The sequence below is a fragment of the Dipodomys spectabilis genome, unplaced genomic scaffold (assembly GCF_019054845.1).
Source record: "Dipodomys spectabilis isolate Male_0828 unplaced genomic scaffold, ASM1905484v1 ptg000085l, whole genome shotgun sequence".
Classification (NCBI taxonomy): domain Eukaryota; kingdom Metazoa; phylum Chordata; class Mammalia; order Rodentia; family Heteromyidae; genus Dipodomys; species Dipodomys spectabilis.
Window position 1 is genome coordinate 6,644,194 of NW_024870762.1, and position 12,094 is coordinate 6,656,287.

Genomic DNA, 12,094 nt, shown 5'->3' on the forward strand with positions numbered 1-12,094 from the left:
AAAGCATGAGAAAGACATAAGAAAGTGAAGAGAGGCCCTGGGAGCCAGCAAAAGGCCTTCCCTGACTCCTTGAGGCAGGAATGTGGGCGTCTGCCCCGACTCCTTATCCCAAAGCTCCACAGTGTCCTTAGGCCCTTAATAGGTAAGGAAGAGGGAAAGCAGAGAGGCGCCGGCAATGACAGCCACACACACCAACACTCGAGGCCTGCCAAAGCCACACCAACCAGGATCCGAGCTTCCGGCCCCCTGCCCCTAGATGAAGGTGTGCCAGCCACCTGGAATGACTCACGCCCTGGCGATGTGAGCGCCAATGCCAGGAGCGAGCCCGAGGCACGCTGCCCAGCGGCGCACCGCAGGCATGGGGCTAGGCGAGCTCCTGGCTTTTTGGAGGGGTAACCACGGGGGTCTACCCAGCCCACGCATCCTTTACCTTGTCCCCAGAGCGCCCCCTAGTGACCACCTCTTAGGAGAGGACCTGGGTATTAGATTCTCTCCACCCTCCTTCCCCAAACTTCACCGGGGGAAGCGGGAGAACCAGCTGAGGTGTTACGCAAGGCTGGATGTTTACCTCCTGCCAGAGCCGCCTCCCTCCCTATAAAGCCTGACGTGGTGGGGGAGACTCGCCAAGACCGAGACTATCTGGAGCGAGAGGCAGATCCCCAAGGCAGAAAGTTCATGAGGGAGGCGGAGAGAGGGCCATCGAGTCAGCCAGCAGTCGGGGCGGCCGGCCACCTGCGCTCTCGCCCGCGATCGCGGGGGTCTCGGAAAGGGTGGCGCCCAGACCCCAGCTTCCCATGGAGGCGCCTGAGCTGGGCCCAGGGTTGGTGGAGCGTTTGGAGCAGCTGGCGACGTGTCCGCTGTGTGGGGGCCCCTTCGAGGATCCAGTGCTTCTGGCGTGCGAGCACAGCTTCTGCCGCGCGTGCCTGGCCCGCTGCTGGGGGGCCCCGTCGGCGCTCGGCGCGGAGGCGCCCCCCACCGCCTGCCCCTGCTGCGGCCTGCCGTGTCCCCGCCGCAGCCTGAGGTCTAACGTGCGGCTGGCCGTGGAGGTGCGGATCAGCCGTGGGCTGCGGGAGAAGCTGGCGGAGCCTGGGGCCCGCACGGGGAAACGCCGAGGAGGCCGCATTCCCACCATGGGCTGCTTGGACCCGCACGGAGAGGTGAGGCGGGTGCGGGGTCGGGGGAGGCTAGGTGAATCCCCAGCTATGTTGGGAAAGACGTGGAGGGGAAGACTCACACATGCCCTGGGTGATGGCTTTGGGCAAGGTGAGAAGAAGGTGTGGGGAGGGGAGGGGAGCAGCCGAGTCTCCAGCTGTCCTCAAGGTCAAAAGTGCCTGGAAGCACCATGGGAAGGAGTTGATTCTCGGTCCACGGCGGGCTTGGCTGGACAGAGGCCTGGGAGAGGGAGAGGCGGGTTGGAGATCTCTGGAGACCTCTGGTGCCTGTGATGTGCGCGGGGAAGCGCAGAAGCCTGAGCCAGGGCTGCGTGTAGGAAGGGCCGAGCTGGCAGATAGAGGGGAGCTGGTGACCCGGCTAGGACGGCCAGGGGACCCGAAGGATGATGAGCGAACCAAGAGGAAGAGGCTGGAGAAAGGAGTGCAGAAAAAGCTGTAGTGAAAGAGCGGGAAAGAAGTCGACTGTCTAAAGCGTAGAGGGACAAGGATCACATCCAAACAGCCCTTAGTGGGAGTGGAGGTTCCCGAACTCAACCTAGCCAAGCCGGGTGTTGTTGTGATGTTGTTCTCAGCTCCTCCCAGCTCCCCAGGCTGAGGCGGTGACAGGTGGAAGCCAGGTGCCCCAGAGCAAACACTGGGGTCTCCGCCTTCCCTCCACATCCCAGCTTTATTGCTTTCCCACCCTGCCCTCCTCCCGGTACCAAATTCCTTGGCCACCGACCAGCCCCATTTGCTTGGCGACCCCCAGGCGTCTGAGGCTGGCTTGCCCCCAACAGCTCATCCTGTCTTGAGTCTTGCTTCCGCCCTTTGAAGTCTTCACAGGCCTAATTAGTCTAGGTGTAATTGGCATAATTAGGCAAGTTGCCTTTCCTCTCTCTCCCCCTCCCCACCGCACTGGCCTGCTCCAACCATCCTTCTTAGACAGTGAAGAAGAATCTGTGTTGGGGTGGAGGGGATCCCTGTTTTTGGAGAGGAGATAATCCAGCGCCCTCTTCTGGCTCCTGTGGGTCTCCTTGAGATTTGTTGGGCCTCTTGGAACACAGCCAAGTCCAGCCGCCTCCTTGGTCAAGGTAGAGAGACACAAAACAAAGAGCCCAATAAACGCCACTGGCTTTTATGACAAGAGAGGAAGCAGCGTTATTGTAAGGATTTTATGTACCAACTCTTAGTTCAAGGGCTCAGGGTGTGTTTGTGTGATGGTGCAGGAGGGGGTGGACATTTGGGGCATACTCAGGATGATGGATAGGTTGGGGCTACTGACAAAGGCAGGATTGCAGATGGCGAGGTAGGAGTGCAAAGTTAATGACTCTGGAGGCAAGAAAGAGGCATTGAGAAGGACAAAGATAAAGAGGATAAAGAAAGCATTGGAGCCGGGCGCTGGTGGCTCACGCCTGTATCCTCACTACTCAGGAGGCTGAGATCTGAGGATCACAGTTCAAAGCCAGCCCAGGCAGGAAAGTCCATGAGTCTCTTATCTCCAATTAACCACCAGAAAACTGGAAGTGGTGCTGTGGCTCAAGTGGTACAGTGCTAGCCTCGAGCTGAAGAGCTGAGGGACAGCGCCCAGGCCCAGAGTTCAAGCCCCAAGACCAAAAGTAAAAAATAAAAAAGAAGGCATTGGGGTAGAATTAGGGGAATGAGAGGAAAAGGTGAGGATGGAATGAGAGCAAGGAAAGGTCATAAAAGAGGAAGAAGAGAGAATAAATGGGAAAAAGGAAAATAGAGGGAAAGAAGTTGAGTCCAACTGAGGTGATGGGGACAGCACCTACTTAGCTCACCTGGGGCAGGGCTGGGGTGAGGGGAGGACTGTTCACAGTATAAACCCAGCACTCACATTTCTGTTTTCTTCTCCCCACCCCAGGATATGAGGAAGACATGGAGACGGTGAGTTCCACTATTCTTGTTTCTTCTTTTCCACTAGCAGTAGACATTGCTATCTCCCACACACACACACACACACACACACTAGCAGTAGACATTGCTATCACACACACACACACACACACACACACACACACCTCGAAATCAGCATTTACAAGCAGGTTTGCTGGGGTGTGACTTTGTATGATCCTGCTCTAGAGAAGTAAGTGGGTAAGGAGTAGGGGCATCGGAAGAAGATAGAGATTTGTCTAAGGGTTTCCTGACCCTTCTCCTCATCTGTCTAGGTTTGATGTCCCAAGACCCAAGTCATCTAATTCAGAGGAAGATCTCCCTGAAGATTACCCAGTGGTCAAAAACATGCTTCATAGACTTACAGGTAAGGAAAGGATTTTTGTATTTGCTGGTCCTGGGGCTGGAACTCAGAACCTCAGTGCTGTCCTTTAGCTTTTTTTTTTTCTTTTTTTCTCAAGACTTGCATTCTACCACTTGAGCCACAGCTCCACTTCCAGCTTTTTGGTGCTTAATCTGAGATGAGAGTCTCAAGGACTTTTCTGCCCGGGCTGGCTTCAAACCTCTATCCTCTGATCTCAGCCTCTTGAGTAGCTAGGATTATAGTTGTGAGCCACAGGCACCAGATTAGGAAGAAAAGGAACCAAATGAGAGAATTGCTAAATTTGCTCCATTTTAGCTCTCAAAAATGATTTTTGATGTCTGCATTAGGCTCTTACAACTACTATAACAAAGTAACACAATCAGGTATGGACATTCGATTTATTTATTTATGTGCTGGTACTACGGGTTGAACTCAAGGGCCTGGGCACTGTCCTTGAGCTTCTTTTGCTCAAGGTGAGCACTCTACCACCTGAGACACAGCGCCACTTCCAGCTTTTTCTGTTTATGTGGTACTGACAAATGGAACCTAGGGCTTCATGTATGCTAGGCAAGCACTCTAGCCACATTCCCAGCCCCCCCCCCTCCCTTTTTAAAATAAAGGCTGCTGCTCTACCACTTGAGTCACAGCTCCATATTTGGCTTTTTTTTTGCTACGTAATTGGATGAGGGCCTCATGACCTTTCCTGTCTGGACTGGCTTTGAACCTTGATCCTCTTGAGTAACTAAGATTACAGACATGAGCCACAAGCACCCCACTGGCATAGATATCTATCATCTCAGAGTCTAGAAGTAGAAATCTGAAATCCAGGTATCAACAGTATTGACTCCTTCTGAGACTAAGGAGGAGTCAGTTCTATGCCTTTCTCTAGCTTCTGGCAGCTTCTCAGTGTCTTAGCTTATAGATGCTCTTCACGTTGTCATGGTCTTCCCTGTGTGTGCATTTGTCTCTGTTCAAATTTCCCCTTTTTATAAGGTATTAGGAACACCCCCAATGACCTCATTTTAAAGTTAATTACCTCTATAAAGACACTGTAAAGTCAATTTAGAGACACTGGAGTACTTCAATCCATCTTTCATATGTGAAGGCACAATTTAAGCCAGAACAATGTCTGTTCTTACCTTCTCATATTCCAGCCCATATCCCTCTAGCAAATCACACTTAAACAGACCTCTGGAGCTCAGGACCCTGCCTGCCTCTCAGAAATCTCTGAGCTTCCACCATTTATATCAATCTTGTCTAGAAGGGTCCCAAGGACTCCATCATCGCCCCCCCCCATTTATTTCTTCCCTTCCCCCTCCTTCCCGAAGATGCTCTCCACCCCTTATTAAATTGTGCAAAGATATTCTATCCTCAGAGTCATCCATCATCCCACCTAAAGCACTCCATACACACAGGTCCCTTTGGCTATCTCTACTTTCTTCTCTACCCCATGCCCCTGGGAGAAATAAGCCAGTCTACCACCACCTGTGCCCGAAGGTGGGTGGGCTGGTTTTGCAGGATGTCTTGGATTCCTCCGAGTGCCCCTCCCCTCCGTCACTTGGGGTTCCGGTATCAGGTATCAGTCTTTTATTGAGTTCCACCTTCCCCATCCTGCTGACCCAGCTCCCACGCCCCACCCCAGATGCAGCCGATTGAAGTATTAGTTCTCCTCCTCCTTCTCCTCCTCCAATACTACAAAACAGCCGCCACCATCCCTCCCCATGTTCAAATCCACGGGGGTGCATCAGCGCGCAGGCCTGATCCCTTTCGTGGCTGCCTTCTGAGTTGGTGCCTAGGTTGTGCCCTCGATGGCCTATTCTCCGCCCGACCCGGCTCCAGACTCGGAAACCGCCCTCACACTGCCTCCTCCTCTGCAGCCGACCTGACCCTGGACCCGGGCACCGCCCACCGCCGCCTGCTGGTTTCCACCGACCGCCGCAGCGTGCGCCTGGCGCCGCCGGGGACGCCCGCGCCCCTGGACGGCCCCGCGCGCTTCGATCAGCTCCCGGCCGTGCTGGGCGCCCAGGGCTTCGGGGCCGGCCGCCACTGCTGGGAGGTGGAGACCGCGGAGACCGCCTCCGGCAGAGACTCCTCCGGAGAGGACGAAGAGGATGGGGAGAGCCGCTACGCCGTGGGCGCGGCTGGGGAGTCGGTGCAACGCAAGGGCCGCATCCGGCTGTGCCCGGCGGAGGCCGTGTGGGCCGTGGAGGGCCGCGGCGGGCGCCTGTGGGCCCTCACCGCACCCGAGCCCACCCTGCTGGGCGGCGCGGGCCCCCCGCCGCGGCGCATCCGCGTGGACTTGGACTGGGAGCGGGGCCGCGTGGCCTTCTACGACGGCCGCTCGCTGGACCTGCTGTTTGCCTTCCAGGCGCCTGGGCCCCTGGGCGAGCGCATCTTCCCCCTGCTGTGCACCTGCGACCCCCGCGCCCCCCTGCGGATCGTGCCAGGAGAAAGTTGAGACCCCCTGGCACCCGCTCCAGCTTGGCCAGCCAGCCTCAAGGCTGCTTCCTGAGTGGTGAAATCGCCACTCATTTAAATGACCACGCCCTTGCCCCCCCCCCCCCCCCGCAAACCCGCACTCTCCCCCAAATGACTTCAGCCAGCTTCCAGATCCTTCCGTGTCCACAGCTGCAGCTTTGCTCTCACTCCTTTTACTTCCCACAGGAGTTCTCCCCTCTCAGTACTATTCCAGGCCTGGGTTGGGCATCAGGCACTCTGCCCATCAGTATTGGTAAGCAGCCCAACGTTTACTACCAAAGCCTTGCCTCTCTTGGCATCATAAGACCAGTGCCTCCTACACATCTGGAAGACTGGAGCGTCTTGGTCCACTCTGAACGTTCCCCACAAGAAACAAGATCCTCCTCCCTAGGAAGCCAAATACACTGTGTGTGTGTGTGTGTGTGTGTGTGTGTGTGTATACACGCGTGCGCACACACACATACATGCAAGCCAGCTCTACTTAGTAACTCTTCCGTGACTATTTACTCACATAGCCTTTTCCCATTTAAAAAAAATATCCTCTTAAAACTGTCCCCTGCACATAAAGGAACCACTCAATGGTGCTACCTCCCCTCTCCTCAACCTGGGAATGACAGAGACATCCTTGTACATACTCTCTTTCCCCGTATGTATAAATGGGCCCGTATTTAACACGTTTTGTGATGTTGGGTTATTTATTTTGTGCATTTGTGGCAATAAATGAGATCTCAGTGGTGGTAAAGATCTGACTGATCTCTGCAACTGTGCATGGCAAGAGGCCTGGGAAATGATAACCAGGTGTAGGGAGGGCTGAGGCAGCCCACCCTTTGGGTTAGTGGAGACATCAAAGCTTAGGAAGGATGGGGTAGCAGTACAGTATGCCCCTTCTCTTTGCTGTCTCCCATTGCTTTCCTCTCCCACTGACCCAGGCTGTGGAGCTGTACTAGATGTCTCTGAAGCTGAACGACTAAAGGCTGAGAAAATCCTTTACTCAAGTCTTAAGCCTAGGAACCCTAGGGTTCCTGGCAAATGACTAGGGTGGGGAGAGATGACAAGACTATTTCCTGTTCCACTTTCCATCAGAGGTGTGAATGACTGGCAAAGACCTCTCTACAGACTCCTTTTAAGGGCAGAACGGATCGGCAGGGGAAGTGCTGGGAGCCCTGTGGTCTCCCTTAAATTCTCATATCCCACAGGCAAGGACTAAAAATTAGACTATATATGTGTATAAATGGAAGATATCTAAGCCAGGATTAACAAGCATAGCTGGGGCAAAATTGCCTGGAATCTGACTGGGACCCTGGCAGTGAAAGCTGGGATCATTGAAAACCCAATTTCAGTGTTTGGACTCAAGTCGACAGTGCAGGGGGCCAAGATAACTGGATCCCAGGACAGGCAGTTTGGCAGTGAAAATAAAGGGAAGAGATTGGGACCAAGATGCCTAGATCCCTACAAGGGGAACTGGGGGGTAAAGGGGCTGAAATGAGGGCTAAGGGAACCCAAAGGCCTGGGTTCTGGAATAGCAGCAAGTCAGGATTCTAGGATCTCTGTCCAGCCTCCTCTTTCTCTTCTCCCTATCAGACAGAGAGGGAAGGAGGGGGCTAGAGTAGGGATCAAACCAAGGGTTTAGTTTCAGGTAGCCACATGGATACATTCAGGGCCAGACAGACACAGGAATGGTAGGGGAGAGGAATTTAGTGCTGCATTGGCCCTGGAGGAGGCTGGGAGGGGTCAGGAGGCTGAGGAGGGGTCGTAGGGGTCGCTCCTGGAGTTGTAGGACGCCGTCCTTTTCGATGGCCCCGTACACAGTGTGTATGACCACAGCCTTCCTCTTCCTCCTCTTCACTTTCAGTGGAGCTTTCACCGAAGGCCCGAGGTTTTTCATAAATACAGCAGCCTGGATTTGGAGGGAGGAGCTCAGTTAAAAAAGAGGAAGAATAGATGTTTAGTTAAGAGCCAGGCATGGTGATACATCCTAATAATCCCAGCACTCAGGAGGCTGAGTAAGGTAGGAAGACTAGTGTGTGTGAAGGCAGCCTGGGTCATACAGGGTGACTTCTAAGCCCTCCTGGACTATATATAGCAAAACCTTGCCAAAAAAAAAAAAAAAAGGAAGGAAGGAAGGAAGGGAGAGAAAGAAAGAAAGGGAAGGAAGGAAGGAAAGAAGGAAGGAAGGAAGGAAGGAAAGAAGGAAAGAAGGAAGAGAAAAAGGCAGGCAAGAAGGCTGGCTGGATGCTGGTGGCTCAGGCCTGTAATCCTAGCTACTCAGAAAGCTGAGATCGGGGCTGAGAAGGTGGCTCAGTGGTAGAGTGCTTGCCTTGCATGCATGAGGCCCTGGGTTCAATTCCTCAGCACCACATAAGCAAACAGAAAAAAGCTGGAAGTGGCGCTGTGGTTCAAGCGCTAGAGCGCTAGCCTTGAGCTGAAGAGCTGAGGGACAGTGCCCAGGCCCAGAGTTCAGGCCCCATGACCAGACCTCCCCCCCCAAAAAAAGAAGACTGAGATCTGAGGATCTCAGCAAACCTGAGTGGAAAAGCCTCTGTTGAGACTCTTATGTCCAATTAACCACCCAAAAACCTGGAAGTGGCCAGGCACCCATGGCTCATACCTGTAATCCTAGCTACTCAGGAGGCTGAGATCTGAGGATCGTGGTTCAAAGCCAGCCCAGGCAGGAAAGTCTGTGAGACTCTTATCTCCAATTAACTACCAGAAAACTGGAAGTGGCACTGTGGCTCAAGTGGTAGAGCTCTTGGCTTGAGTCGAAAAGCTCAGGGACAGCGCCCAGGCTCAGAGTTCAAGCCCCATGACAGACAAAAAATAAACAAAAAAAAAAAAAACAAAACTAGAAGTGGAGCTGAGGCTCAAAGTGGTAGAGTGCTAGCCTTGAGCAAAGGAGCTCAGGGATTGTGCCCAGGCCCTGAATTCAACCATCACAACCAACAACACAAGAAAGAGAGAAAAAGGCAGACAGACAGACAGACAGACAGACAGACAGAAAGAAAGAAAGAAAGAAAGAAAGAAAGGAAGGAAGGAAGGAAGGAAAGAGAGAGAAAGAGAAAAAAAGAAAGAAAAGAGAAAGAAGTTCAGTCAGTTCAATTCCCACTGGATCTCTGAAAATTCCTTTTATCACTGTCTCCTCTCATCTTCCAGGTTCTATCTTCTTCAGCATTCCCTCCCCTTACCAGAAACTCAGGCTCTCATCCACTTTACTCTGCTAGAAAAGCCAAGAATGAAGCTCTACTTTTCTCATTCTGATACCTCCTAGTTATCAGGCCTTCTAGCTCTACCATTCTTCTCTCCAACTTTAATCTCTTTTTTTTTCCTGTGAAGTGCTAAGAAAACCACTAAGAAAATGACTGGAAGCCCAGTGAACATGAGAAAGCAGAAGATATATAGAAGCAAATCAGAACTCTAGGGATACTGGGGGCCCACAATTTACTCACATTTTGATGAACGACGCCCCATATGTTCATTGTCCACAGTGTCACTTGACCATTCTACTTTTTTCTCTGGCTTCCGTTTACGAAGTTTGATGGTTAGACTCCGGTTCTCCTAGAAGGTTAAGAGGTGTTTTGTTCCTACAGATCTTTCCTATTTCCTCCTATATTACTTCCCCAGTACCACCAGATGATACAGCAGCAGAAGAGCCAAGTGCTGAGAGATGACAAAAATAGGATAGGCCTTTAACTGCAGCAAATCCTTGACTATTACTTATTATTGAAAAGACACAATTCCTAACATAGGGAAGGTCCCAGCAAATCTTCAAAGGAAAATATAATTTTCTATATTTCTCCATTTCTTCCCTCCATCATCCTTGGTGGTATTAATCATGAAAATGATTTTCTCAGTCCCAGTAACTCATCTTTGACCTCCTTTTCTTTTTCAAGACCTCCTCTATTCCTTTTCACATTAAACAAACAAACAAAAACCTTGCCAAGCTTAGTGGCACAAGTCTGCAAAACAAAAACAAGAAAAAAAACCTACAAAATAAAAAGAAAGCTTTATCTTTATCTCTCTCATCTTCAAACCTAGCCCTTCCCTAATATCTGTCTTTTCCCTAACACCCTGGCATTTCCAGTAACAATTACTTCTAAACTATGAAATGCCCTGAATCCACACATTATTAAACCCAAATGCAATTTTCTGCCTTTGAAAGCAATTTCCCACTTGGATATCCCCTCTTTAATGTTTCAAAATGCTATCTTCTTATTTGGTCCTCCCATTCCCTCTACTCTCGTGGACATCCATTCAATTATCTATGCTTCTGGGCAAATTCCTCCATTGCTGGCCTCTAAGCTTTCCCACGCAGCCTTTCATTTCCTCCCAGTACCATTCTAGGTCCTTAACCCTCAATTTCCCTTTATTACTTAAACAGACCACCACACCAAGCAACAACATCTACAACCCAACTCTAACTCCCTACTACGGACTCCAGGATCAGCCACTAGTACGATGTCTGCCACTCAAAACATCTCCTGTCCCTTGAGATCATTCCCAACCCGACAGTCACCCCCACTCCTCCCAGACGCCCAGGCCCCCCAACAACTTTCCAGAGCCCTGTCCCCTCCCTCCTGGAAGGGTATCTTCCAGACCCCCAACAGTACCACCCCCCCCCCCCCGCCTTTCTCACGGGCTCGGTTGTCACGGTAACCGTTGTCTCAGTGACGGTCTCACTCAGCCCAGCCCCTGCCTCAGCCATGGCTAGGGCTGAGAAGAGGGAGGAGGGGAGGAAGGGGGATAAGACACCCTTCCCTTTTGCTGTTCTCTGAGTTCTAAAAGAATCGGTATCCGGATCACAGTAGTAGCCAGGATCTTCTGCCTTTTTTTTTTTTTTCTCCCCCTCCTACAGGGCCTCTTGTTTCCCCACCCCTGGGGAATAACCTAATTCCACTTCCGGCTTTGCACTTCCGGGTGTGACGCATTCTGCAGTCCCCCGAATCAACTTCCGCAGTTCCGAATGCGTTACGGCGCAGGCGTCACTGGCTTGGTTCCGCCGTAATACGGCAGCGCGCAAGCGCCGCAGTAGCTGAGCCAAGCTCCTGGTCCTTAACCCTGCGTGGGGAAATGGGTATCATGGAGACTGGATGACGACCAAGGCCTATATCCTTGTTGTTACATCTGGGTCTCTTTCGTGAGAACGGGACCTGGGAGCAGTTGTCATTAAGAACCAAAGTCTACACGACACAGATCAAAAGAGGTACTCTTAGAAGAGGAACAGAAAAGCACAATGACTATGTGCATCTGAGCATATAAACTTTATTAAAATGAACTCCAGAAAGCGGAAAACTTCCTTTCTTTGTTGCTGGTTTTTTCATCTTGTTTATCTTTTTAGGAGGGTAAGAGGGGCTCAGAAATAGACAAAGGGCAAACAAATGCACCATTGTTACTCACTAGACACTATATTGAAAATGCACTATACAGCCATGCGCTTGTGGCTCTCACCTCTAGCTATTCAGGAGGCTGACATCTGAGGATCACGATTTAAAGCCAGCCCAGGCAGGAAAGTCAGTGAGAATGATCTCCAATTAGCTAGCAGAAAGCCAGAAATGTAGCTATGGCTCAAGTGATAAAGCACTAGCCAGCCTTAAGCAGAAAAAAACCCAAAGGACATTACCCAGGCCCTGAGTTTAAGCTCTAGTATTAAAAAAAAAAGGGAAGGAGGTAAAGAAAGGGAAAGTCCCAGCTGTTAGGGTGATCCTATCTCAAAAAACAAAAACAAAACCCACTGGATTAGGACATAGCTCAAGTGACTGGAAGGTATAAAGTGGAGTAAAAAAATGTTTTAAATTTGGGGATTGGGTTAGGAAAGCCAAATGTCAGAACAGTTAAATGTAGTGAGGAAGACTGCCCTTCCCATCTCTACTAGTTGTAGTGTGGGGGGGGGGGGGGGGGAGGGTGTCAAACAAGAGATTATGTTTGAGAACTATATAGGCCATGCAATTCCAAGATACTCATTAATTCCATTTAAGCAAAATAAATCAGAAATAGTGATTCCTAGAATCAGAACTTGATTATGTTCTCATTGTTCCTCTAAAATGCTTTTGATGTAGGGGTTTGGGAAGTGGTTCAAACAGTAAAGTGTTTGCCTAGCACATAAGGCCTTGAGTTCTAAGCCAAAAAGAAAATAGAAGTTCAAATCAAGAAAATTTGGGGCTGCGAAGGTTGCTCGTGGTAGAGTGCTTGCCTCGCA

General features: G+C 51.1%; 2 protein-coding genes across 3 annotated transcripts; one reads left to right on the forward strand and one right to left on the reverse strand.

Moving 5' to 3' along the window:
• The first annotated feature begins 660 nt into the window (after positions 1 to 660).
• On the forward strand, positions 661 to 5,907 carry Rnf39 (ring finger protein 39). Of its 2 annotated transcripts, XM_042684292.1 has the most exons (5): positions 661 to 1,157; positions 3,034 to 3,056; positions 3,338 to 3,429; positions 5,304 to 5,620; positions 5,795 to 5,907. In XM_042684292.1, the coding sequence occupies exons 1-5, from the start codon at positions 795 to 797 to the stop codon at positions 5,882 to 5,884; spliced, it is 885 nt and encodes a 294-aa protein (XP_042540226.1). In that variant the 5' UTR covers positions 661 to 794; the 3' UTR covers positions 5,885 to 5,907. The 2 variants fall into 2 exon arrangements, with proteins under 2 accessions (XP_042540226.1, XP_042540225.1); XM_042684291.1 differs by having other exon boundaries at positions 5,304 to 5,907.
• A 678-nt stretch (positions 5,908 to 6,585) lies between these two features.
• Positions 6,586 to 10,810, reverse strand: Ppp1r11 (protein phosphatase 1 regulatory inhibitor subunit 11). Its single transcript, XM_042684273.1, has 3 exons — positions 10,535 to 10,810; positions 9,348 to 9,456; positions 6,586 to 7,801 (listed from the first exon to the last, which is right to left on the reverse strand). The coding sequence occupies exons 1-3, from the start codon at positions 10,601 to 10,603 to the stop codon at positions 7,599 to 7,601; spliced, it is 381 nt and encodes a 126-aa protein (XP_042540207.1). The 5' UTR covers positions 10,604 to 10,810; the 3' UTR covers positions 6,586 to 7,598.
• Positions 10,811 to 12,094: the final 1,284 nt, after the last annotated feature.